Here is a 25473-nt window from a genome sequence, read left to right on the forward strand (position 1 = left end):
AATGAACACTTAGACGCGTTGAGACGCAGCCTATGTCTTCTCAGGATTTAAAAGATGTCGCTGAGGTCTCTCACATGTTCGGACACCAATTTACTCTTTACTACCATATTATCTATGTAGACTTTAATGTTCTTACCCATTTGCAGCTCAAACATCCTGGTCATCATCCTCTGGTAGGTGGAACTAGCGTTCTTCAAATCAAAAGGCATCACTTTATAGTGGAAGTTTCCGATGGGGGTGACAAAAGCTGTCTTTTCTTGGTCGTTTACAGCCGGGGGTATTTGATGGTATCCTTGAAAGGCATCTAAGAAGCTCATTCGAGGATGTCCCGCGGTTGCGTCTACCAACCGATCTATTTGAGGCATAGGGAAGGGATCTTTTGGGCAAGCCTTATTCAGGTTCATGAAATCTACACAGACTCCCCATTTTCCGCTCTTCTTCTTCACCACTACAGTATTGGCCAGCCACTCAGGGTAGAAAACTTCTTTGATAGCCCTTACTTTCTTAAGTTTCATCACCTCCTCCTTGACCGCATTAGCATGCTCTTTCGACGAACGCCGAGAGGGCTACTTCTTGGGCGTAACAGATGGATTAACGTTAAGGTGGTGGCATATGAAGTCTGGATTGACCCCCGGGGCCTCGTAAGCGTCCCATGCAAAGAGTCCACATTTTCCCTGAGAAAATCAATTAGCATTTCTTTCTTTTGGGGAGATAGTTCCGAGCTGACTTGAAAAAATCTTTTCGGATCAATGCCCACAGGAACTTTTTCCAAATCCTCGCAATTTTCCTTCTCGGCTGATCCCCCACCAGTCATGGCCGGGGTTGTTAATTGCTATAAGCCGTTCTTGGTAGAGGTTGAGGGCTCGGCACTCGGCCGTCGTGAGATGGCGGATACCATGCATTGTCGAGCCATGGCCTGATCCCCTATAACTTCTTTGACCCGACCCTCCGATGGGTACTTCACCTTCTGGTGCAGGGTAGAGGAAACAACCCCTAAGGCATGAAGCCAAGGCCTAGCTACAATGGCTGTGTAGGGTGAGTATGCGTCCACCACTATGAAGTCCACCTCCACTATGTCCGAGCCTATTTGTATGGGCAATCTCATCTGGCCTCTCGGAGTAACAGTTTTCCCTTCAAAGCTTACCAAAGGGGAGTCGTATGTCGTCAAGTCTTCGGGTTTCAGATTCAGCCCCTTGTATAGGTAGGGGTACATTACTTCCACAGCGCTGTCCTGATCGACTAACACTCTCTTCACATCATATCTCCCAATTTTGAGCGTGATGACTAGAGCATCATCTTAGGGTTGGATAGTTCCGACCTTATCCTTATTCGAGAATCCCAGCATTGGTGAGGCCATCCTCTTAGCCTTCTTAGACTCCCGGTCGTCAATCTCAGCTGGAAGTCGGGCCACCAACATTACTCTGGAAGGATGAGAACCGATCCTTCCGGGAGCGGCGTGAATGACATTTATCGTGCCTATAGGCGATCTCAAGGTGTCCCTCCGTGTCTTAACGTTCATCTGTTCTTGTTGGCCACTGGAATGATGCAGGAGATGACTCAATTTTCCCTCTCGGACCAGCTGGTCCAACTGGTTTTTCAGGTTTCTGCAGTCTTCGGTGGTGTGCCCCGGCTCTTAGTGGTACTGACAATATAGGTTCTGGTTGTGTTTCATGGGGTCCCCTGCCATCCTATTTGGCCATTTGAAGAATGGTTCATTCTTGATTTTCTCCAAAACCTGATGTAATGGATCTCGGAACACAGCATAGACTGCCTGCACACTAGCAGATCCAGGTTGCTCCATGTAGTCTCTCCTCGGTCGGTTGTTGTTGCTAAATCGTTCTGACCTGAAGTCCTTCCTCTCTTGAGGGACAACCTTTGCTTTACCTTTACCCAACTGTTGGTCCTCTTCGACCCTCTTGTACTTGTCGATTCGGTCCATGAGCTAGTGCAGGTTGGTGACCGGTTTCCCAGTCAGGGATTTTCTTAAACTGTGCTCGGTCGGCAGGCCTCTCTTGAAGGTACTGATGGCAACGTCATCATAATTGCCCTCTATCTCATTATTCATCTCCCAATACCTATCTAAGTAGGCCTTTAGGGTCTCCCCCTCTCGCATGGATAAGGACAGAAGGGAATCCAAGGGTCGAGGAACCCTGCTACTCGTGATGAAGTGAGAGCCGAAGGCCTGGGTTAGCTACTTAAAGGAATTTATGGAGTTGGGCCTGAGGCCGTCAAACCATCTCATCACCATCGGTCCCAAACTAGATGGAAATACTTTGCACATTAAAGTTTCGTCTTTGGAATGGACGGCCATCCTCTGGTTGAACTGACTTACGTGCTTTATGGGGTCCGTCCGACCATTATATATGGTGAAGGTAGGTTGATGGAATCGCCAAGGAAGTTCAGTCCCCTTTATCTTGCGTGTGAAGGATGACTGGGAGATTCGATCCAGGGCTTTGCTCATGGCATCGTTTACTAGGCCCTTGTAGGACGGACTCCTGTGACTGCGCTTGTGAGGTTGCTCTTCCTCATAGGAGAAGGTTTCACTTGGTGGAGTTCTCGACCTTCGCTTGTATTCTTTGTCCTCTTCATCGCTGGTGTCCGGGTTGGAGGAGGGATGCCTTCGTTGCGCCCGACGCAACTTCCTCTTCAGGTCGTCAATTTCCTACTATAGAGTTCTGTTATCGTCCTACTTTTGGGATACATGACCTTTCCCCTTTAAACAGCTTCTGCTTGTATAGGAGGTATGTGCACTACCCTCTCGTCGCTTGTCTTGATCTCTTTCCTGTTCGAGGTTAACAAAGTTGTCCTGTCGTTGGGAGTCTGCGAGCTCCATTCGGTGCGGACTTGATCCTACCATATTTAACTGTTGCACTTGCTAAGGCACAAGTTCTTCCCACAGACGACGCCAATTGTAGGGTCATAGTTCGGGGCCTAAACCCAAAAGGTATGGGGTTTTGGTCCAAGGAGCCCAAAAATAATGAATTTGTAGAGTGGGTTGTTGAACTAGGTCTTAACGAATTGGATAGCGGTTAGTATTGGGCTATACCACAGTTGAACACAAGTAAAACACGTTAGTATCCATAGATTCTCAGTCTGAGGAAATAAGATGAATATATGTCGGTCACTGTTTGAAGATTATGGTTGTTTGTACTGCTACAGTATTCTCTCCTCTTTTTTCTCCCTTCTCCTCTTCATGGGGACTCCCCTTCTTATATAGTCTTCTTGAAGCCATCGTGGTCTTACACTTGTTAATCATCTGGACCCTTACTTGAGTGCTTGTCCCATCGGACATCCCCTTTCAGCCTTCTGTGAATTGTGGTGGCCAAGGCAGCACTGTTCACAGGTCCTCTACACATTAATGCGGTCAAAAAAGTAGCTGCAACGCATTTAATGCGGTAGCAATAGCCTCTCCTTGGATATTTTACATTTCCTTCTTTCCTACGGGTCTGTGGGACGCATCCCTACTGCTAATGTCTGTTAGGATGGGTCCTTCTAGGAGACAGAATGCATGTTTGAGCCATACTCATCACGTTCGAGGAGGCATTCCTCCTCGGACCATCCTTCAAATGCCCCCCTGTCTACAAGAGCTGGGTTGGAAATCCTTTTAGGCATCCCTTTCCTCTCCTCGAACATTGCTAATCGTCCCAGATAGGGCCCAAGGCCCATTACATGATTTGGGGCCTTTGCCCCTACACTTGTGTTCTGGACAAATTTAAAAGAATTGAAGAGTTAAAAGCCTAAATTTTTATAATTTGTACTTTTTTAATTATTTGAATACCATATATATAGTTGAAAATTGCAAAAGCTAGGGGCCCATGGCCCCCCAAGCTTCACTTATGGTTAGAGGTACAGAGCCCAATGGCGGCTCTAGAGGTTTTTTTGAGGGTGGTCATTTAGAAACTTAAATTATATGAAATCTTATAAAAATAGAACTTCTTATATTGACCAAAAAAAAAAAAAAACACATACACACACACATGCAAACATATAAAGTCTTACAATTTCCTTTTACGAATTTTCTTATTTTGAAATCATTACATAATAGTTTCATTTTCAATGTTGCATACTACATCCCTTTTTAAATTTTAGTCAAGTAAAATTTTTGTTGGAATTTTTTTTTCTTTTTCTTTTTTTGGTAAAGACCTAATATATTGTTAAGGGGACTAAAGTTTAAGGAAAAAGTTTGGTTACAAACTAAGTTGTAACACAAGGCTACAACTCTTATTAAACAAATTAACATTTCTACATATTTTGAAAATCTAATCGTTGAATTGCATTTTCTCTATGTTCTTAAAACACATGTCAAATTTCATGACAATCGAATGTTATTTGCTATTCGATCCATAAACTTATTTTTTATGTATAATTTTAGACTACAAAAATTTGAAATTTAAACATTTAATTGATAATATAGTTATTAATCTTTAATCTTTTCGAAATTTGCAAATATGGAGGATGTGGGGGGCCTGAGGACCGAGGAAAGGGTTGTAGAACTATAGAGTGAATATTTGGGCATTACTTGTCCGAAGAGGGAGGTTACCCGAGGATAAGAGGAGAAGAGGTAAAAGGTTCTTAGGAACTTCAGGTGGGAAGGATTGGCTGAAGAAAGAGAATCATGAGGAGTAGGGGAAGTTTCCAACAAGAAGTAGCCTATTGCCTCCGCATTAAATGGTACGCAATAGCTTCATCAGCTACATTGATGAGGAAGTGACCTGAATAGTGTAATTCACAGCTAAGCAACTCCTTCTACCACCTTCCTCAAATGTTTAAAAAGACAAGTGTTGCTAGGAGAAATTATTTAAGTAGAGATGGGAGGTTAGGATGTGAAGTGAAGGCAGTATATAAGAAAAAGATGGTTCTCATAGAAAAGAAGATCAAACACTAATATCAAAAAAGAAAAGAGTCATAAGAAGAACATTGAGAGAAGAGAGTGAGCAGTGTATTTTTCTGCATATCATTGGCTTCCTCAGGCAGTCTTGTATTTAGATATTTGCTCACATATTCTATAATATTACGTTTTTCTTCCTTATTTCCATCATCAGGCAAGGCCTTCTCTTGTTGTTTGATTCCCTCCCTTACAAATCTATTGATTTGGGCCATAGTTGAACTGCACAAACCCACTGTTCTAAATGGGTTTGGAATCATTGATTTTTTGGTCCTTACAGAGGATATAAGAAGAAAATGTAATTAAATGGTGAATTTTTCAAAATTCACATCTAATAAAAAAAAAAATTAAATAGAGTTGTAGCCTTAACTTACTACCAAGTTTGTTATCAAATTTCGTCAAAAATTTAATTATGTTGGGCCTAAAAAAAATTTAGAATTGTCACAAAACTTTTTTAAGGGTAAAAAAATTATAAATTTTTAAAATTTATACATAATAATTAGTCCGTGATCACCAGGACTTTATGCAAAGCCACCAGTGATAGAGCCGTGTGAGAGGAAGAACTATATACCGACTACTCAATAATTTTCCTTTTTTTTTTTTTTTTTTTGTTGAGAAACCGCCCCAGGCAGAGGGGGGAACAATTTATTCAGGCAAATCAGAAAGATAAACAGATGCTACGTCAAGAGGAACATCCTCCATCTAGACTTAAAAAGAAGAAAAATTACAAGCCATTCTAGCCAATCTATGAGCGACTCTATTCCCTTGCCTACGAGTGTGGCTATAGGACACTTTGTGAAAGGCCAAAGATAGAAGTTTAATGTCCTTGCTGATGTGTCCAAAGCTTGAAGATGAAAAGCCTCCATTGTTTATGGCTTTGATGATTACATCCGCATCACCTTCGATGATCACCATGACGCATGGCGCATGAAGCATGAAGCATGAAGCATGAAGCACCATGACGCATGAAGTAGCTTTAATACTATTAGAGGAAAGGAAACCACTAGAATACTTACTATTTTTATTATTACAGAGGATATAAGAAGAAAATGTAATTAAATGGTGAATTTGTCAAAATTCACATCTAATAAAAAAATATTAAATAGAGCTATAGCCTTAACTTACTACCAAGTTTGTTATCAAATTTTGTCAAAAATTTAATTATGTTGGGCCTAAAAAAAATTTAGAATTGTCACAAAACTTTTTTAAGGGTAAAAAAATTATAAATTTTTAAAATTTATACATAATAATTAGTCCGTGATCACCGGGACTTTATGCAAAGTCGCCAGTGATAGAGCCGTGTGAGAGGAAGAACTATATACCAACTACTCTATAATTTTTTTTTTTTTTTTTGAGAAACCGCCCCAGGCAGAGTGGGGAACAATTTATTCAGGCAAATTAGAAAGATAAACAGATGCTACGTCCGGAGGAACATCCTCCATCTAGACTTGAAAAGAAGAAAAATTACAAGCCATTCTAGTCAATCTATGAGCTACTCTATTCCCTTGCCTACGAGTGTGGCTATAGGACACTTTGTGAAAAGCCAAATATAGAAGTTTAATGTCCCTGTTGATGTGTCCAAAGCTTGAAGACGAAAAGCCTCCACTGTTTATGGCTTTGATGATTACATCCGCATCACTTTCGATGATCACCATGACGCATGGAGCATGAAGCATCACGCATGAAGCAGCTTTAATACTATTAGAGGAAAGGAAACCACTAGAATACTTACTATTTTTATTACAAAGGATATAAGAAAAAAATATAATTAAATTGTGAATTTGTCAAAATTCACATCTAATAAAAAAATATTAAATAGAGTTGTATCCTTAACTTACTACCAAGTTTGTTATCAAATTTTGTCAAAGATTTAATTATGTTGGGCCTAAAAAAAATTTAAAATTGTCACAAAATTTTTTTAAGGGTAAAAAAATTATATATTTTTAAAATTTATACATAATAATTAGTCCATGATCACCGGAAATTTATGCAAAGTCGCCAGTGATAGAGCTGTGTGAGAGGAATAACTATATACCAACTATTCAATAATTTTCCTTAGTACGAGCTACGAGGCCTTGAACATGCACCAGACTTTAATACTATTAGAGGAAAGGAAACAACTAGAATACTTACTATTTTTATTATTGAGGAAAGGAATACGCTAGAATGGCCTCCAAAAAGCCAAACCAACCAAAACCAAAAACCCAACCCAACCATTTTTATTGGAGTACACCACTGTTATCCAGTACCGCCAGAACAACGTCACTCTCCTCACCCCTCTCATCTCTAACTCCATCGCACCCACTTTCCACCCTCCGATTCACTGACCACCGTCTGAAGCGACACGGTGAAGAGACACGTGTCAACCCATTGGTTTTCCTCCGGGGCCCACGTAAGATATTTTAACCTCCAAAGCCTCCCTTCCCAATACGAACAAAAGAAAATCACAAAACCCGCACAGCCAATCTTGTGCCTCCACGTTTCACTCGCCGGGAAACCTAGGGTTTTGATCAGATACTAAGCCGGAGCAACGTAGCTCAAAATTTCCATATTAAAAAAAAAAAAAAAAAAAACACTCTATTTATGTACTTATTTTAATCTTCCCCGGCCCCCCGATCGAAACGATGTCGTTCTGCGGCGGAGAAAGGCCACGAGGCCGAGCGAGAACAACTCCAGAAGACCTCAGATTGAACACCGCCTCAAAAAACGAACGACGTTTGTTTTATAACGATAACAAAAAAACAGAAGCTTCATCAAAGCAAGGAGCGAAGAAAGTCTAGAAGAAGAAGAAGAAGTTCTTCGAGGAGTGGACTTGCGTCGACAGCTGTTGCTGGTTCATTTGTGCATAATTGCTCGATCTGGTGGTTCTTGTATTCATGTACAAACGCAAAATGCAGCTTCGTTCCTGCAGTACGTAAAACGGAAGCGATAACGGACCGTTTGCCTGACCCTCCCGGCATCAAATTGAGGGAAGGAGCAGGCTGTTAACGGGCGCAACATCCTCGGTCGTTTTTCGTTGCCCGAATTCTGTCCACCGGCTGGCTCGAATTGTGGAGGGGCACAGCTGCGAGGGATTGTTTAGGAGGGACTCTGGGGTGGCACATTTTGGTGAATATTACAGAAGGTAAGGTCCTTTTCGTTTTCTGCACCTTCTTCTTTTTTTCTTTTTTTTTAATTTTATTGTAATTTTTGTGCTTTGTGATGAGAATTTTGGTATAGGAGTTTTATTATGCTTGCAGCACATAAAAGCACTTGCACTTTAATTGGTTTGATATAGCTGTTAAAATGATTTAAAATAAATAAATAGATTCTAAAGTGGGCAATAAACTATTTAGGTTTTTTTTTTTTTTTTTTTTGCTGAAAATATAAGAAAAAGTGAAATTTTAAAAAATTATATATAAAAGCTAAAAGTTGAGCTTATAAGCTAGAAAGTGGTATTTTAATTAACCCAGCGGGGTTTGGTACTTCAAAGGGTGATTTATTTATTTATTATAACAATGCAAAAGTGGGTTATGTTTGTTTTGCTTAGGTGAGAAGTTAGGGGGTGAGGTTGCTTAAACTTGGGTGTTTCTTGGATCATTGTCATAGGCAAGTGAAGAAAATGTTTTTTTTTTTTCTATGGAAGAAACCTAAAATGAAGATGCTAGAAGTGTGAGAGTATTACTTTTTAATTTGGATTAGAACTTATTTGTGCAATGCCATTTCGTTTTATGGGAAGGCATGGTTTGGGGAAGTATTTTAAGTGATTGATGAATTTGAAATGAGCTGGATTTGGAGGTGAATGATGTGGTCTATAAGATGAAGCATTAGCCAATTCAACCATATGTCATGTATTGGTCTGAGAGCATGATATTTGAGGAATGTGTATTTATAGCTAATCGAGTGGTTGCAAGAATGCAATAGTTTATATCATGTTGTTCTTAGCTTATAACGGAAATCTTATGGGTGAGGTTGCTGGAGACTGACTTGTGTTAATAATATTTGATTTAGGTCTGAAATATTTGACAATTTTTAAACCAGCAGGTGTTGTAATGGTAAGTTTTTAGATGATATCTTTAAAAAACAAATGGGATATGGGGTGATTAGATAATTGGGGACCATTATTGACTAAATGGCCTAATTGTTGAAGCTGCCATATTGCCCTCTAAAAGACCCAATTTAACCATTTTCAAGCCTTTACTGGATATTTTTGGTATTTCTGCTTGAAATGGATTGATTATCGACTGTGAACTTGTGAAATCTGTCCTTCAATCCTTTTCATACTATCTTATATGTGTATGCATTTGTTCCGCATAAATTTAGTGGCTGTATCCTATAAAATTGTTTGAATGCATAAGGCAGTATTTCTGAGGCATAGGAGTTGGCATTAAATGAGAAAATTTGTGCGCAAAAAATGGTGTCCTTAAAATAGTGTTTTAGCATGTAAAAGTGCATGATCAATGGACCATAATCCTTGCTATGAACTTGCTTAAACAATAAGATAGAACCTTTTTTCTTTTAATTTTTTTATAAGAAATTAGTCTCCTTTGACTTAGCACAAAATTTAATTAGAGATAAGTAGACTAAATATACCTTATATTGCATTTGATCCATGATATATACGTTAAATTAACCAATTATATCTGTTCCTGATTGATTAACAACAGGTAGAATTATATTATCAGAAAAATAAGACACGAGGTAGAATAAAATCATGCTAAATATGCCTATATTCTGAATGTTTATCAGTTTGCTGCTCATTTGTTATGAAGTTTTGCGATTATCTTAATGGAACCATGGAAGTGAGTCCTTAAGGGGTGTTTGTTGTTTCTGCAGGCCATTATGCTGGGTTGAGCACATGTCACTGGACAATGAAACTGGACTGGACTCTCCTGGTATAAGGGTGAGGCCTGTATCTGGACTTGTGGCGGCTGATTACTTTGCACCAGGTTATTTTGTCTGGGCAGTCTTAATTGCCAATTTGGCTCGCATTGGATATGAGGAGAAAACCATGTATATGGCTGCATATGATTGGAGATTGTCGTTTCAAAACACTGAGGTACAAATTTCAATTAGGAGTTAATTTGTCCTGGACTTAAATTTCACCAACTCAACTTGTGTTGCTGAAATTTCATTATTTAATTTTTCATTACTTATAAAAAAAAAAAATCATTATTTAATTATCTGGTATTGGCAGAAGTTTTTGTCATCCTCTTGTAGTATAGTATATATCCTGTCTCGAATCCACTTATGATTCACTGCCTAATTGGATTGATCAGGTCAGAGACCAAACTCTAAGCAGGATAAAAAGTAACATAGAACTCATGGTAGCTACAAATGGTGGAAAAAAGGTGGTTGTTATTCCACACTCAATGGGTGTTATCTACTTTCTGCATTTCATGAAATGGGTTGAGGCACCAGCTCCAATGGGTGGTGGTGGCAGGTCGGATTGGTGTGCTAAGCATATCAAAGCAGTGATGAATATTGGTGCACCCTTTCTAGGCGTCCCAAAAGCAGTCTCTGGACTTTTCTCTATTGAAGCGAAGGATGTTGCTGTTGCCAGGTTTATATTTCAACTGTCATGATATGAATAGGACTAGGTCATAATCTTTTCTTTTCTTGTCTTAATCACCTCAGTTTTGGAATTACTTCAAAACAAAGAATATTTTGTAGCATGTATAGGATCATTTCAAAGGAAATAGGGTGGCATCAATTTCTTTTATTATGAATTTGGTGCAGGATAAAGATTACATGAAGACTCCATTCTAGCTGATGGTCCAAGTGATCAATGTTTTTTGTATTCTTTGATTTGCAAACATCCTTTCTCATGGCATTGCCTGGGAGAATCTTGTTTGATTCCTGCTTCCCCTCCCCCCACGGCCCTGCGCCCCCCCCCCCCCCCCAACCAAAAAAAAAAAAATTGTTGTAAGGAAATAAAAAGAGAAAATTTTCCAGTTAAAGGGATTTTTTTTTTTTAAGATTTATTGTCCAGATAAAATTCATCTTGCTCTCCAAAAATTCTGACTCATCTTTGGGTAACTTTGTGTTCAAATATTGTTTACTTGAACACCCAAATTCAGATCTGGACACCAATACTGGCATGCAGGTTTCCATACATCTTTTCTGCTTTTGATGAACCGCTAATCCTTAAACAGGGCTTTCGCACCAGGTGTTTTGGATAAGGATGTTTTTGGTCTTCAAACTCTACAACATATGATGCGGATGACCCGTACATGGGATTCAACCATGTCAATGATACCAAAAGGCGGGGATACCATTTGGGGTGGCCTTGATTGGTCTCCTGAAGGATACTTCAACTGTAGTGCAAAGAAGTTGAAAAATAATGATACCAACACTGCAGACCAAAATGGAAAGGGAGGTCTGGGTTCTACAAAAAGAGTAAATTATGGGAGGATCATTTCATTTGGGAAAGATGTAGCTGAGATACATTCATCCGAGATTGAGATGGTGGATTTCAGGGTAATGTTCTGGGTTTTAGTTTGATTGCTATGAGTTCTCTTTCCATTGAAAGTAAACATATCTTCTCCCCCCCCCCCCCCCCCACTGCCTCTGTGTGTGCGTGCATACCTAAAAAGTATACAAAGTGTATTTCTTTCTCCCACCTGTGAAAGGTTATACACTTATAATCAAGTTTATATAGAACAAAGAGGATGATAGAAAAAGTGTGACGTATTGTAACTAACAAAAAGGGATACTTTAGTAGTTTATTAAACAAAAAATTAGTAGAATGCATAAAAAATGATAATAATAATAAAATGAATCTCACAAATGAGAATCAAGAAGATGGCCTAGTTGATTGACTGAGATGACTATGTCTGGGAATAAATAGGTAGCAAGAAACGAGTCATTCCTTTTTTTAACAAGTAGCTTATTTTCTGAAAAGTAATTTAAAAAAAAAAAAAAAAAATCATCCATATGATTGATGAGCCATAAGATAGCCCATGGTTCATATGAAATTAATTATTTAAATGGAAGGGTTTTTTTATTCCTGTCCACCAGTCTGCATGCAAGGAAATTAGTCTTATTGATTGATCCATTTCATCTGTATCAATACTTTGTAATTTATTCTAGTATCAAATTTCTGGATAAGATTTTGTAGCTACGGAGTGATGCAACTGCTTTGCAAGATTATGCAAAGATAGACTGCTGTATTTTCCTATGTTTTATGTGGAGGACTAATGCTTTCTTCTTGTTATTTCAAATGATAGCCTGTATTGTCACATATCATTTGCTAGAATGCACAATCAATCATATGAAGGGCAGACTACTGTTTTTTGCACTCTATGAATGCTGATTTCTTTAGAGTCCAAGCTTTTTAAAAATAAATAAATAAACAAAAAAAAAAAAAATTCCCGAATTGTATTTTAGTAATCAGTAACTGAAATATCATACATCTGCCCCTGAGATACTCACTAATTTGAGGCATTTGCTATCTAGACTAGCAATTGTTATTTGTCTGAAGTATATTGCTTGGAGTTCTATGTGCTTACTTTCTCTTTTATTGGCTTACTGGCAGGATGCTTTCAAGGGTAGTAACCTTATAAATGCAACCAAGTGTGATGTATGGACAGAGTACCATGAAATGGGTATTGAGGGTGTAAAAGCTATTGCAGATTACAAAGTTTACACAGCTGGGTCAATTTTGGATCTGCTTCATTATGTTGCCCCCAAGATGATGGCACGTGGAGATGCTCATTTTTCATATGGAATTGCTGACAATTTGGATGACCCTAAATACCAACATTACAAATATTGGTCAAACCCCTTAGAAACAAAGTGAGTTTTTCAACTTTTCTTTGTTGTTTTAGCAGTTTGTTTCTTATGAGTGATGAATTGCCCTGACATAATTTTTTTTCTTCAAATGTTTTTGATGATGTGCTATTTAAGTTTTACAAAGTATGTGCACCAATGTGACTGATCAATGTTAAAGCTTTTAATTAGCCAAGCATGCATCATTCTCTGCAGTGTTTATATAAATATGCACATGTATGCATAGCTATTTATATGTTTGTAGACTCATTGAGCATGCTGTTACATAATCTAGTTACCTATCAAAACAAAACAAAAAAAAGATGTTACATAATCTAGTTGGAAGGTTCTCTTCTGTTTGGTACAGAAGCTTGGGAATGGGTTAAAATCCATCATATATTATAGTTACTGGAGAAATTGATCTCTGAAATTTTGTGAATGATCTAGGGCCCATTTGGTACATATGTCTAAACATATGTTTTCAGTTTTTATACAACATTACCCGTATTTCCACACATTTTTTCACCCACACGTACTTCCAAAAAATACAAACAATGTTACTAGAACAACACTACCAAACAGGCCCCTAATGTGTTGGAAATTCCATCTCTTCTTGATCTTAAAATATTATGTTTAGGCTGATGATATGATTTGTTTATTCAACACTATAATAGCAATGAATGTTCTTTAGTTGTTCTAGGTTGGCTATAGTTCAAGTGAACTCCTCTTTAATATTGCTGCTTAAACTTCTGTGCTGCCTTGCAGATTACCAAATGCTCCAGACATGGAAATCTACTCTATGTATGGCGTTGGAGTTCCCACGGAAAGAGCATATGTATACAAGTTAACTCCTCCATCAGAATGTTACATTCCATTTCAGATAGATACCTCAGCAGAGGGTGGAAGTGAGGACTCTTGTCTAAAAGGTGGTGTTTTTTCTGTTGACGGAGATGAAACTGTGCCTGTTTTAAGTTCAGGTTTTATGTGTGCTAAAGGTTGGCGGGGAAAAACCCGTTTCAATCCTTCAGGCATTCATACTTATATAAGGGAGTATAATCATGCCCCTCCCGCTAATCTTCTAGAGGGCCGGGGCACCCAAAGTGGTGCCCATGTTGATATAATGGGTAATTTTGCATTGATAGAAGATATTATAAGAGTAGCAGCAGGGGCCACTGGAGAGGACTTGGGTGGGGATCGAGTTTACTCTGATATTTTCAAATGGTCCGAAAACATCAACTTACAACTCTAGATTCATGGTGAGTATTTGAAGTTTATCGATACAATTTCCTTAAATGTTTGAAGCAATATATTGTTGAATGCAACTTTAATTGATTTAACCTTGGGATACTGGCTTTGCCTTTCAACACCCCCCCCCCCCCCCCTTTTTCCATAAAATATAAAACGTTCTCTTGGTTGAAGTTTGAGGTTTTGTGAAATTGCCCAAAGATTCATATATTCATACTAAAACATCAGTCTCAACTTTTTGTAGTGCTTGATTAATGATTCAACCTAAAAACAAACCTTATCCCAAGTTCTCGAGCTTTAGGTCTTTGATTACACAAATTGTTTTCATTAATCTGAAGCCTTATCTTCTCTGAATGGCAGAAATCATGCTTGACTAATATAATATAATCGAAGGACACACAATATATTGAGGTAATCCACTACTATTTTTGCTTCTGTCCTTGGTGTTACATTCTCAATCATAGCATCTCAGTAAATTTGTTTTCCATTTTCATACTCTTATATTTTGCCCTTAATACCATACATTTGTTTAATTTTCTTCCCACCCTTGTTTCAGCATATTAGCTTTTTACTATGCTTCAAGGGACCTGATGAGGTACTGCCTTCCCATGTTAGCGGCGGTAATTGAAGCAGAGCACTTTTTTGCTCTCATTGAAGCCTAAGAGTTGAGGTGCTCGCTGCTGAAGCAAAAATGCATAGATATATATATATATATATATATAAATGTTGTATGTGTAGTCTGCATTCTTTCAGGAAGCACCGAGTTTAATTTATGAATTGGTATCCCACGTTGCTGGGTTCCCTGTTGTTTTCGGTGCACTAACTTGTAGAGTCCATAGGTCCCAGAAATTTTTTATATTCATTTAATTTTTTTTATCTTTGTCAATAAAAGTTACTGTTAATTAGTGCATGTTACTTTGTAATTATTTGTGGGTCTATATCTCTCTGGCTGGTGACAGCTTTTTTCTCTTTTAGACTGAATCACCTAATGCTCTAATGCCTTCACACGAAGCCTAATAAGGTTAATGATACAGACTACAGATATTTGCTGGACTTTAGGCTGATGAATCACATGATTGTTGAAAGGAAAATGGAACAAATAGTGGATTCCTTGTTGGTATGTGTGAGTGTGACCCAACTGTACTATAAGACATCTATTACCTTGAAAACGGGTGTATAATTTGATTACAAACATCATTTGATTTCTTGCCAAATTTTGCTGGGTCTTGGGCCTGGTTGCTTTTCATTTTTTGAAGTTGAAAGTGTCTGGTGTTACTTCCAATTGGCTGGTTTCTTCTTCTTCTTCTTCTTCTTCTTCTTCTTCTTATTGTTATTATTATTATTATTATTATTATATTTATAGTGTTTGGTTATGTTTAAAGGGTTGAGTTAGAAACCCTTTACATGCAATGAATCAGATGTGGCCTATTCAACACTACTGCCACTTAAGCAAGTCATATATATATATATATATATATGTATGTATGTATATGGGTTAAGTTCAAGTTACACCTGGTATAACTTTAAGCAATATTAAACCACTCATTATTTTTTAATTGAATGTGAATTTTGACAAATTCACTGTTGGATTACATTATCTTCATATATTCTCTATACTTGCAAAATTTCAAGGTGATCAAAGATTAATAGTCAAGTCATTAATCAATTGTTTGAATTCAAGTTTTTGTAGTTTAAAATAATGCATAAAAGTTGATTTTATAAATCAAATGATAAATAACTTTCAATTGATATAAAAATTATTATGACTATTAAGAACATATAAAACTTGTAATTTAACGGTGAGATTTTCAAGTTATGAATTTTATAACAAGTTATTTGTGCAGTGTAATAATGTTTAAGGTTATACCAGATGTAACTTGAACCAATTTATATATATATATATATATATAGAGAGAGAGAGAGAGAGAGAGAGAGTTTAAATCCTAGATGTACTCATTGAAAATACTAAAAAATGCTAGCTAGTTTACTCTCTTTTAAAAATAAAGGTGATGATAAAATTATTAGTGTTTGCACCTTCCTTGAAAAACATACCCCAAAAGAAATAATTTCATATTAAATATTTAAATTTAAGAGTATTAGAGACAACTTAACATAGATTGTCATGAATGGATCTATAGATTTTTTTTATAAAAATAAAAATAAAAATAAAATAATATTGTGTCCTTCTATGGTATCATTTTATTTAAAATATTAGTCAATGTAACAAAAAATGTTATCATGGAAAAAGTTTGGTTCCAAATATATTTAAAGCTATCTTACTCCAACCTACTATTTGATAATTGAAGATACTATCCATGTGTTAGTGATATGATTTTTTTTTTTTTTAACAACATGGGGATAATATTATATTTTACCAATTACAATAATAGATTAGAAAAGATAATTCCAATTTAGAGCCAAACTTTGACCTAACATTATAAGAATAATGCTAATACCACAATAAAACCCACAACTTTTTTGTCATAACTTACCCCTGTGTCAACACATGGGTAAATTGTAGCAAAATTATGTGTTTTGTAAATTGTAGCAAAATTATGTGTTTTGTTGTAGTACATTGGTATTAGCACGAACCCATAGGTAAATTGTAGCAAAATTATGTGTTTTGTTGTAGTATACTGATACTAGCATGATCTACCACTCCCAACTCGGCACATAAGTAAATTGTAGCAAAATTATGTGTTTCGTCGTGGTACACCAATACTAGCATGATCTACTACTCCTAACTCGACACATGGCCTGATGGATAAATTGTAGCAAAATTATGTGTTTTGTTGTGGTACACTGGTGCTAGCTTCTTTTTTTCTTTTTTTTTCTTTTTTTTTAATTGGTGGTGGCATTATTAAACATTATAAACCAAAGGCCATAATGTGCTACGAAGCACTAAAACTCTCCACTCTTAAGATCAGCTAATTGATTTATAAAATGAATTTTTTATTGATGAAATAATCAAATCTCCATGTGGGATGGGTAGTAGACTAATAATTGAACAGAAACGTTTAACCAAACAAAAAAAAAAAAAAAAAAAAAAATTGAACAGAAACGAGCTCGGACATCTTCGTCTTTACCCGTTTCTTCTTGCGAAGCCTCCGAGTCAAACCCACTAGCACCAGATCCTCTCAAACAGGCTTCTTTTTCTTTTTTTTCTTTTTTTGATTTCTCTACATTTTTAAGTCTCCCTAGATTCTAGTACCTATTACTAAACGACACGGATAACAAGACAAACTACCTTTTCTTTTGATCTCTTTTGCATTATCATTCAAATTTACTCAACTACCCCTCCACCTTCTTTTTACTTTTTCTTTATAATATTCTATGTTACTTATTTGGGTGAGCCGAACAAAGTTTCTGATTCTCAATCCATGACTTATCTTTCCAATGAATTATAAGCTTATTTATATTTAGTATTTACAAATTTGGTTTAATAAAAAAATTAACATGATTATATTGTCTGTTTGGAAATAGCCTATTTAGTGTTTTGCTGAAATTTTTTTACTGAAAATATGCTAAAGTATACTTATATCTTATAAAAAGTGAAAAAAGTGAGAAAAATGAGGTTTTAAAAAGCTGTACATAAAAGTTAAAAGCTAAAAGCCAATGTTAATGCCAATCACACATGTCAAATTAGTTGGATTATATGTTCTTTATATTCCCAACACATATGTCAAATTTTGTACCAATCAGATATTATTTATTAATCAATTTATAAATTTATTTTTAATGCATAATTTTAAACTTCAAAAATTTTTAATTTAAACATTTGTTTTAAAAATTTTGCAAGCCTTAGGCTACAACTAATTTTTCTGTCAAACTTTGTCCTTATATGTATTATTTAGGCATTATTTTTTTAATAATTCATGCGATTAAAATTATAAACTAATAGTCTATTCAATTGCCACATGACAAATGGTAAGTTAGAGGAAAATAACTCTATAGTCTAAACCGGTTTGACCCCGAACTTTTCAAAGACCCTCCCAAATGAACAAAGTTTCTTTCCAAACTAGTTTGGAGAGAAACCCTACAAACTCATCATATATATTTATATTGAGTGTGAATTTTGAAAATCTAACCGCTAGATTACATGTTCTTATTATGTCCTTAATACTTACAAAATTTCAAGAAAATTAAAAATCAATTGTGTGGGGCCCCATAATTTATGGCCCTGGCCCATTTATTCATTAGGGCCCAAAGGCCCGAGTCGAGGAAGGTTATAGCCTAGGCTCGGTAATACAAGTACAGAATAGTTTTGGGACACAGCTGAGGACGATTCAGTCCTCGGCATGTCCGAGGACTCACTGGAGGGAAGGGCAAAAACGGTATAGGAGCAGCTTGGGAAAAATCTAAAATATCTAGGTCAATAGAGAAGGATGCGCTGGAAAAAATAATGACCAGGGAAAGCTGCCCTTACTGCCATTCAATACTCTGCACCTGACAGAGCCATACTCTCCAGCTTTTACAACCACCCCCAATCACTCTAGATATGGGCTGATGGGATAAGTATCAGTCTTGGAAAAGTCGACCCTACACGTGAACGAAAGATAAGGAACACATGCTAGTATAAAAGGAAAAGTAAGCAATCCAGAGATGGGGTTGGGAAAAATGGCCAAAAACCAGAGCCTCCCAGCCCGCCTCCAGGAGAAAAACTCCTAGGGCGAACACCATTTAACTATGTATGAACATCACGAAAAACCACTGTCTTGTGACCAAGGCCTAGCCTTTCAAACCCACGCTCTATAAATGATATTGTTTGGGCCTTTTTACGTGTGAACCCAACGTTATTACGGGTCGTTACAAATCGCGTCCTTACAATTGGTGCCGTCTGTGGGGAAGACTTGTGTGTTGACATAGGCGGTAGGTCGAGACAGTTCCCTTATCATTTCTAACAGCCGGTTGTAGTGTTCTAGCGTAAAGTTCTACTAAGGACTATGTTTCTTTACTAGGGGATACGCTTCATAGCGTCAGTCGCACGGATGGTTCTAGGGGCTTGGCCGATGATCTAACTCCCCTAAAACCAAGGTCTCATGCCATAGTTGAGGGGTTAATTCCCCCAACTACTTATCAAAAACTGAGTTTTTGATAAAACCAAGGTATTGCATGGTCCTCGGACTCAAACCTATGGGAAAACCAACTACTTAGAAGAAAAAACTGAGTTTTGGACAGAACCAAGGTATTACCTGGTCCTCGGACTCAAACCTATGGGGAAACCAACTACGTAGAAGAAAAAATTGAGTTTTTGACAGAACCAAGGTATTGCATGGTCATCGGACTCAAACCTATGGGGAAACCAACTACTTAAGAAAATTCCAAGTCGCTCAGTCCTCAGACCAAATACCAGAAAAGGTTAAGGCTGTGAAGGTTATTAGGAAAATGGCGAAACGCCTTATTACTCAGCGACCCCCAGAGGCTGTTCATTTTTGGGTTACATATCCTCGGATGATTACTTTTTACATAGCACTGAGCATTCAGCCATCACCTCATTCAGTTTGGGGCATACAACCCTTTTTCAGGTTGGTCTTATTATGCAAGATAGTTTCAATAAGTTCGTAATATCATCTTTTTTCTTATTAAGGGTTTCATCCCTAAGTATCTTTTTTTTTTTTTTTTTTTTCTTTTCAAGTCGGCATTATTATGCCAGGCAGCTCTAATAAGCTCATATTAACATATTCTTCTTGTTGCTTAGTAAGGGTTTCTGCCCTAAGTATCATTTGTTCAGATCAACATTATTGTGTTAGATAGTTTTAATAAGTGCAAAGTAAGGTCTTTTTATTAACAAGGATTTCGCCCCTAAGCACCGTTTAGAATACCAGAATAAAAAAAAAGGGGGGAAGTCATGTGGTAATACGTCTATTCACGGGGTAATCATTTCAGAAAGAAGAGTTAGAATATACAAAATAAAGCAGTATTGAATTTTATTAATATAAAAAAGGTATTACAGCGTACAATGAAGAGCTTAAACAAGCCTATACGGAAAACGAATTATTAAAAAAAAAAAAAAAAAAAAAAACAACAACAACAACAACAAACAAACAAACGACCAGATATCTTTTTAAACTTTGCACTGAAGTCTCTCCAAATTCTGCCCTAGTAGCACCCATATTGAGAGAAGGACCTTCTCTGATGGATGAGGAGAAGGAGGAGAAGAAGAGGAAGAAGTAAAAGTACCAGGATGGATCTGGTGATGAGAAAGAAGAAGAAGGGGAGGCAAAAGAAGACACCAGTGAAGGAGGAGAGGAGGAAGCAGGGACATTTAGTCCCTGCCTCAGCCCTGACTCCTAACACGCTGGTGACATATTAGCTATGCTCGTGAGAGAGCGGCTGGTACTGATAATGGGTGACCCCAGCTCAGTTGCGCCAAAAGTTTGACGCGACGAGCCCCTGCTTCGGATTTTGACTGAAAGGAGGGTAAGAAGCATCTTGAGTCTTTGTCATTCCTGCCATGACCAAGCCATTTTTAGCTTCATAAGAACATGGTATTTCTGGGAAGGGTATGGTTCCTTCATTACTTACTCCTATCTCGAACGTATCACAATTTAAGGTGTAGTTAGCGGATAAAGTAAACTCTGGAGGAAACTAAGAGTTTCAGATTTCAGAAGGATTAAAAGGGTCTCTGTACAAGAGAAATAACCTCTTGCCTTTCTTCTTATATGAAGGGCAAAACAGGAGGTATTTAATCTGCCCAGATTTTCAAGAAAATCCGTAAACTGGAATATACTCGTTCCACTTCCCCATATCATCAATAACCGTCGAATTTAAATGGTCTCGTAAAGGGAAGTCATTAAAAGCGCGTTTCGGATAATGAAACGACAGGAACGCATCGTGAATGAATTCAGAGGAATGTCTCATAGTCTGAAGTCCGGAGTGTTTCATGGGTAGATGAAGAGACACCAACATTAATGAAGGACAGAGTTAAGCGAGCCGTAATAAAGACTTGGCATTACCAAAACCCTCCTCTCCAACCAAGAGGTCGGACAGCAGGATTTTGAGGGGCTATTGTGGGGCCCCATAATTTATGGCCCTGGTCCATTTATTCATTAGGGCCCAAAGGCCCGAGCCGAGGAAGGTTATAGCCTAGGCTCGGTAATACAAGTACAAAATAGTTTTGGGACACAACCGAGGACGATTCAGTCATCGGCATGTCCGAGGACTCACTGGAGGGAAGGGCAAAAACGGTATAGGAGCAACTTGAGAAAAATCTAAAATATCTAGGTCAATAGAGAAGGATGTGCTAGAAAAAATAATGACCAGGGAAAGCTGCCCTTACTGCCATTCAATACTCTGCACCTGACAGAGCCATACTCTCCAGCTTTTACAACCACCCCCAACCACTCTAGATATGGGCTGATGGGACAAGTATCAGTCTTGGAAAAGTTGACCCTACACGTGGACGAAAGATAAGGAACACATGCTAGTATAAAAGGAAAAGTAAGCAATCCAGAGAGGGGGCTGGGAAAAATGGCCAAAAACCAGAGCCTCCCAGCCCGCCTCCAAGAGAAAAACTCCTAGGGCGAACACCATTTAACTATGTATGAACACCACGAAAAACCACTGTCTTGTGACCAAGGCCTAGCCTTTCAAACCCACGCTCTATAAATGATATTGTTTGAGCCTTTTTACGTACGAACCCAACGTTATTACGGGTTGTTACAAATTGCGTCCTTACAAATTGCTATGTCATTAAATAAATGTTATAATTTCAAATTTTTGTAATCTAAAATTGCATATAAAAAATAAATTAATTGATCAAATAGTAAATAATATCTAATTTAAACGAAATTTGATATACATGTTAAGAACATAAGGAATATGAAATTTAACGGTTAGATTTTCAAAATTCACACAAAAAAAAATATATATATGAGAAATTTGAAGAATTTCTCTCCAAACTAGTTTGGAGAGAAACTTTGTTCCTCCCAAATGAACATTTTTCTCTTAAAAATTCTCAAAATATTTTATTACGGTATATTACTGCAAACAAGGAATGTACTTTAGATATTTTCATGGAATTTGATGCATCTAATATACTGTGTTAGATTATATTACTAATGCAAACAAGGAATGTAATTAGATATTTTCATGGATTTTGATGCATCTAATACCATGTTAGATTATTAAATTTGTTATGATGATTTTGAGGAAGATGCCTTTTATGCCTAGTGCCAACTGCCGGCCCAACCTCACAAACTTTCATATCATCTACAGATGATTCAATTTACTTAGCATACAATTACTTTAAAGAAAAAATATAATTAAATATTAAAAAAAAAAACTTAGTTGTGACTACATCATATGTAACATTTTGGATTATTAAAAATTTGTTTGGATACCGCTTATTATTGAAAATTGAAAACACTATAACAATATAATTTTTGAATATATGAATAGTGCTGTGTGATCCAATTTTAAAGAAAAATTTACTGAAATACGTAATTACGGGTCCTGTGAACAGTGCACGAGACCTACACAAAAAAACTCTAACGCCAGACGCAACCTGTTTTTAATGCAATTCAAACATACACTAAATTGACCTTGACGTTTCTAAGGAAGTTTGGTAATTTTTGCAAAGTTTTGGTGCAATTGAACTTCAAGTTTAATTGGTGAAGCTATCATTCTAATTTACAAGTTGTGCTAAGCAATAGTGTGTTGGATAGTAGGTCTCGAATCTTGCTTATTTAAATAGAGTTGGTAAGACTGCCCACTCAGTGGCTTATGAGCTCGGTCAATGGGCAGCTACAAGCCTACAAGTCTAAGACCATGTACTCGGGGTGTGTGAAAATTTGAAGTCTCCATTAGCCATCATATAGTTTTCGTAGCTTATTTGTTAAATATAAAATAAATATAATTTTTAATAACTTTTATGATAAATGTGTGAAAAAAAAATGTTTAACTTATTCTTAAAAAAAAAAAAATTAGTTTTATTTTTTTTCATATAAAAAAATAAAAAAGAGAAAAAAAAAAAGCAACAAAAAGAATGGCAAAAGGACAACTATAAGGACCGGATTTAGCTTCCTAGCCCAAAAGATGGATGGACTCAGGTCCAAAAAGCCTAAAACAATGAATTTGTAGAGAGTGAGTTGGAAAACTAGGCTAAAATGAGTTGGACAACAAATAAAGTAGGCTCAAATGACAAGAACAGGAAGATAGATTGATTTAAAGTAAAGAACATCGTCCTTGACACAGTCCGAAGAGATCAATATTTATATATTTTTCACAAGTTTGATTACAAATTTGGTTCCTGATTGTTACAGTGTTTCTTTCTTGATTTCGATCCCTTTCTCTCAGTGCCTCTCTCTCCTTTTATACTCCCTTCCCCTTTCATCTTTACCCTCCACATGCAGGCCAGATGGTTGGTCTTGATACTTGTCCCATCAGTACCTTCCTGAAATCTATATATAGTAGTTGTAAAACTGAAAACTACTGTTCAAGTATCACCTCTATATTAATGCGGCCAGAGGGTTAATAGCAGAGTATTTAATCCGATAATAGTAGCTTTCTCTTTAGATATTTTAGGACTCCCCCTTGTCCTATGTTTTTGTAATGCTTATCCGTATCGATAGAATTTCCTGAAACGTTCTCTTGAATGACAGACCATCTTTTTAGACCTCAGCTTTGGTCAGTTGAGGAGGCCTTCATCCTCGGTCCACCCTCCTGGGCCCTTATGACCAAAACTAACTTTCTTTTTTACTAACATGGACTCCCTTGACAATGTTTACTCCTCATCAGACGACATTGTATCCTCAGATTGGGCCCTAGGCCCAATATATACATAAATAATGAGCTCTTGGGCCCAACACCCCTACAACAACAATTCCCTTTACTTTTATAATTGTATCCAATCTTAAATCCAAATCTAAATAATTTATTTTATTTTATTTTTGAGAAAGAAATCTCGATTGTTTATTTGTTTTGAACTTTCTATGATTAAAATAAAATATATAGATTTCCATGACACATGATCAAATTATTATTTAATTTTTTAAGGGGTCAAATTATATCCCATTGTATTTAGTATATGATTCCTTTTTTATATATATAATTTTATTTTTTAAGTATGTCCTCAGAAGGATAAGGTATCTCATGAGATCTCTCTCACAACATATGGGATTCACACATGGTGTGAGAAAGAAATCTCATGAGACTATCTCATAAGGTATAATTCTTCACTTGAAAGGATTTAATTGATACATAATTTATTGTCTTCTATTTCCTTTTTAATGAAACTCCTATAATGTTTTTTTTTCGTTGCAATGCAATGAGATTTAAAAACATTAAAAAAAACATAAAAAAAAAGAAGAAAAAAGAAGAAGAAGAAGAACATTATAGGATGAGAAGGGAAAAAGAGGGGAAAGACAATTCTTTCCTCCCTTAATCTGTTTGGATAATTGGGGAGTAAAGGAAGGTAAAGAGAGCACATCTCGTTGGCTTGCATTTTGCAATCGACCCAATTTGGACGGATTTGAAGGGAAATAATGGAATAAAAAAACTGGAGCCCACATATTAGACTTTTATTGCCCTAAATTTACATTTTTACCATAACTTTCATCCATCTCACGTGGGCATAAAAGCAAAATACATAAATTTTTCTTTTCATTTTATTTCTCCTTGCAAACCAAACAAAGGAAAGAGGAGCACCATATCTTTCCCTCCCTATTTCCAAATATACATGAGAAACCATTGAAGGGCCAAAGCGGGTCATCCCCAATTTAATTTATATGATTTCCAAGTGTAGTATTTGAAATTACGGTCGGTCATGAAATATCTCTTTGAAAATTTTTCCATAATAATTTATAATTCACAATCTTATTTATTTTTAAGGTAAACTACATATTTGGTCTATATCCTTTACAACATATTTCAATTTGGTCCTTAGTTTTTTAATTGTGTTAATTTAGTCCCTAACCTTTTCAGTGTCATGTCAATTTAGTTCTTGTTGTTATATCGTGGATGAAAATTGATAACATATCAAAAGGCCAAAATAAAATTTTATTGTATTATCACATCAATGAAAGCTAATTTTTTATTTTGGCCATTAGACGCTTCATCAATTTTCATCAAAAAATTAACAGTAAGGACTAAATTGACATGATACTAAAATGTTAAGGACCAAATTGACACAATTAAAAGGTTATGGACCAAAGTAAAATATGATGTATAAGATAGGGACCAAATACGTAATTTACCCTTATTTTTATTTTTTTAACCAATTAAATAGTAAAATATAATAAAACAAGGCTCAAATGATCTAATTCTCTTGTGACTTAACCAAAAAGTCCAATACATCCACATTTATTTTTCTATACTAGGTTTATGAGACTAAAAATAAGATAGTTTATGTTTTCTGTTACAATTCGATTCTGTAATTAATAGTTACCTATGGCAAGCTGGCGAAGTCCCACCGCATATCTTTCAAGTCACGGTACCACTCTCCCATTCCCATATTAGGCCATAATAAGAAAATGTAAGTTTATTCCCAAAATTTTTTAATCCTCTTATCCCTAAATGTTTAATTGATTTCCCTTTAATCGAAGGGAAAAAATATTCTTTTAATTTCCATCCATATTTGATCGCATTAAAAAAAA

At 36.5% G+C, this 25473-nt stretch overlaps 1 protein-coding gene across 2 annotated transcripts; it reads left to right on the plus strand.

Annotated features, from left to right (window-relative positions):
• Positions 1 to 9700: 9700 nt before the first annotated feature.
• LOC115976039 (phospholipid:diacylglycerol acyltransferase 1-like) lies at positions 9701 to 14740 on the plus strand. 2 transcript variants are annotated; one of them, XM_031097115.1, is made up of 6 exons: positions 9701 to 9923; positions 10144 to 10427; positions 11020 to 11344; positions 12402 to 12661; positions 13400 to 13890; positions 14436 to 14740. In XM_031097115.1, exons 1-5 carry the CDS (start codon positions 9723 to 9725, stop codon positions 13881 to 13883), a joined length of 1554 nt encoding a protein of 517 aa, XP_030952975.1. In that variant the 5' UTR covers positions 9701 to 9722; the 3' UTR covers positions 13884 to 13890; positions 14436 to 14740. The 2 variants fall into 2 exon arrangements, with proteins under 2 accessions (XP_030952975.1, XP_030952974.1); XM_031097114.1 differs by lacking the exon at positions 14436 to 14740 and adding an exon at positions 14240 to 14268.
• Positions 14741 to 25473: the final 10733 nt, after the last annotated feature.

The sequence above is a fragment of the Quercus lobata genome, chromosome 2 (genome assembly GCF_001633185.2).
Source record: "Quercus lobata isolate SW786 chromosome 2, ValleyOak3.0 Primary Assembly, whole genome shotgun sequence".
Taxonomy (NCBI): Eukaryota; Viridiplantae; Streptophyta; class Magnoliopsida; order Fagales; family Fagaceae; genus Quercus; species Quercus lobata.

Bases quoted from the DNA above. Each gene is read 5' to 3' on its own strand.
- LOC115976039 (XM_031097115.1), top strand. From the start codon at position 9,723: ATGTCACTGGACAATGAAACTGGACTGGACTCTCCTGGTATAAGGGTG. The intron at 9,924-10,143 runs GTACAAATTTCA...TGGATTGATCAG, and splicing joins TGTCGTTTCAAAACACTGAG to GTCAGAGACCAAACTCTAAG. The intron at 10,428-11,019 runs GTTTATATTTCA...ATCCTTAAACAG, and splicing joins AAGGATGTTGCTGTTGCCAG to GGCTTTCGCACCAGGTGTTT.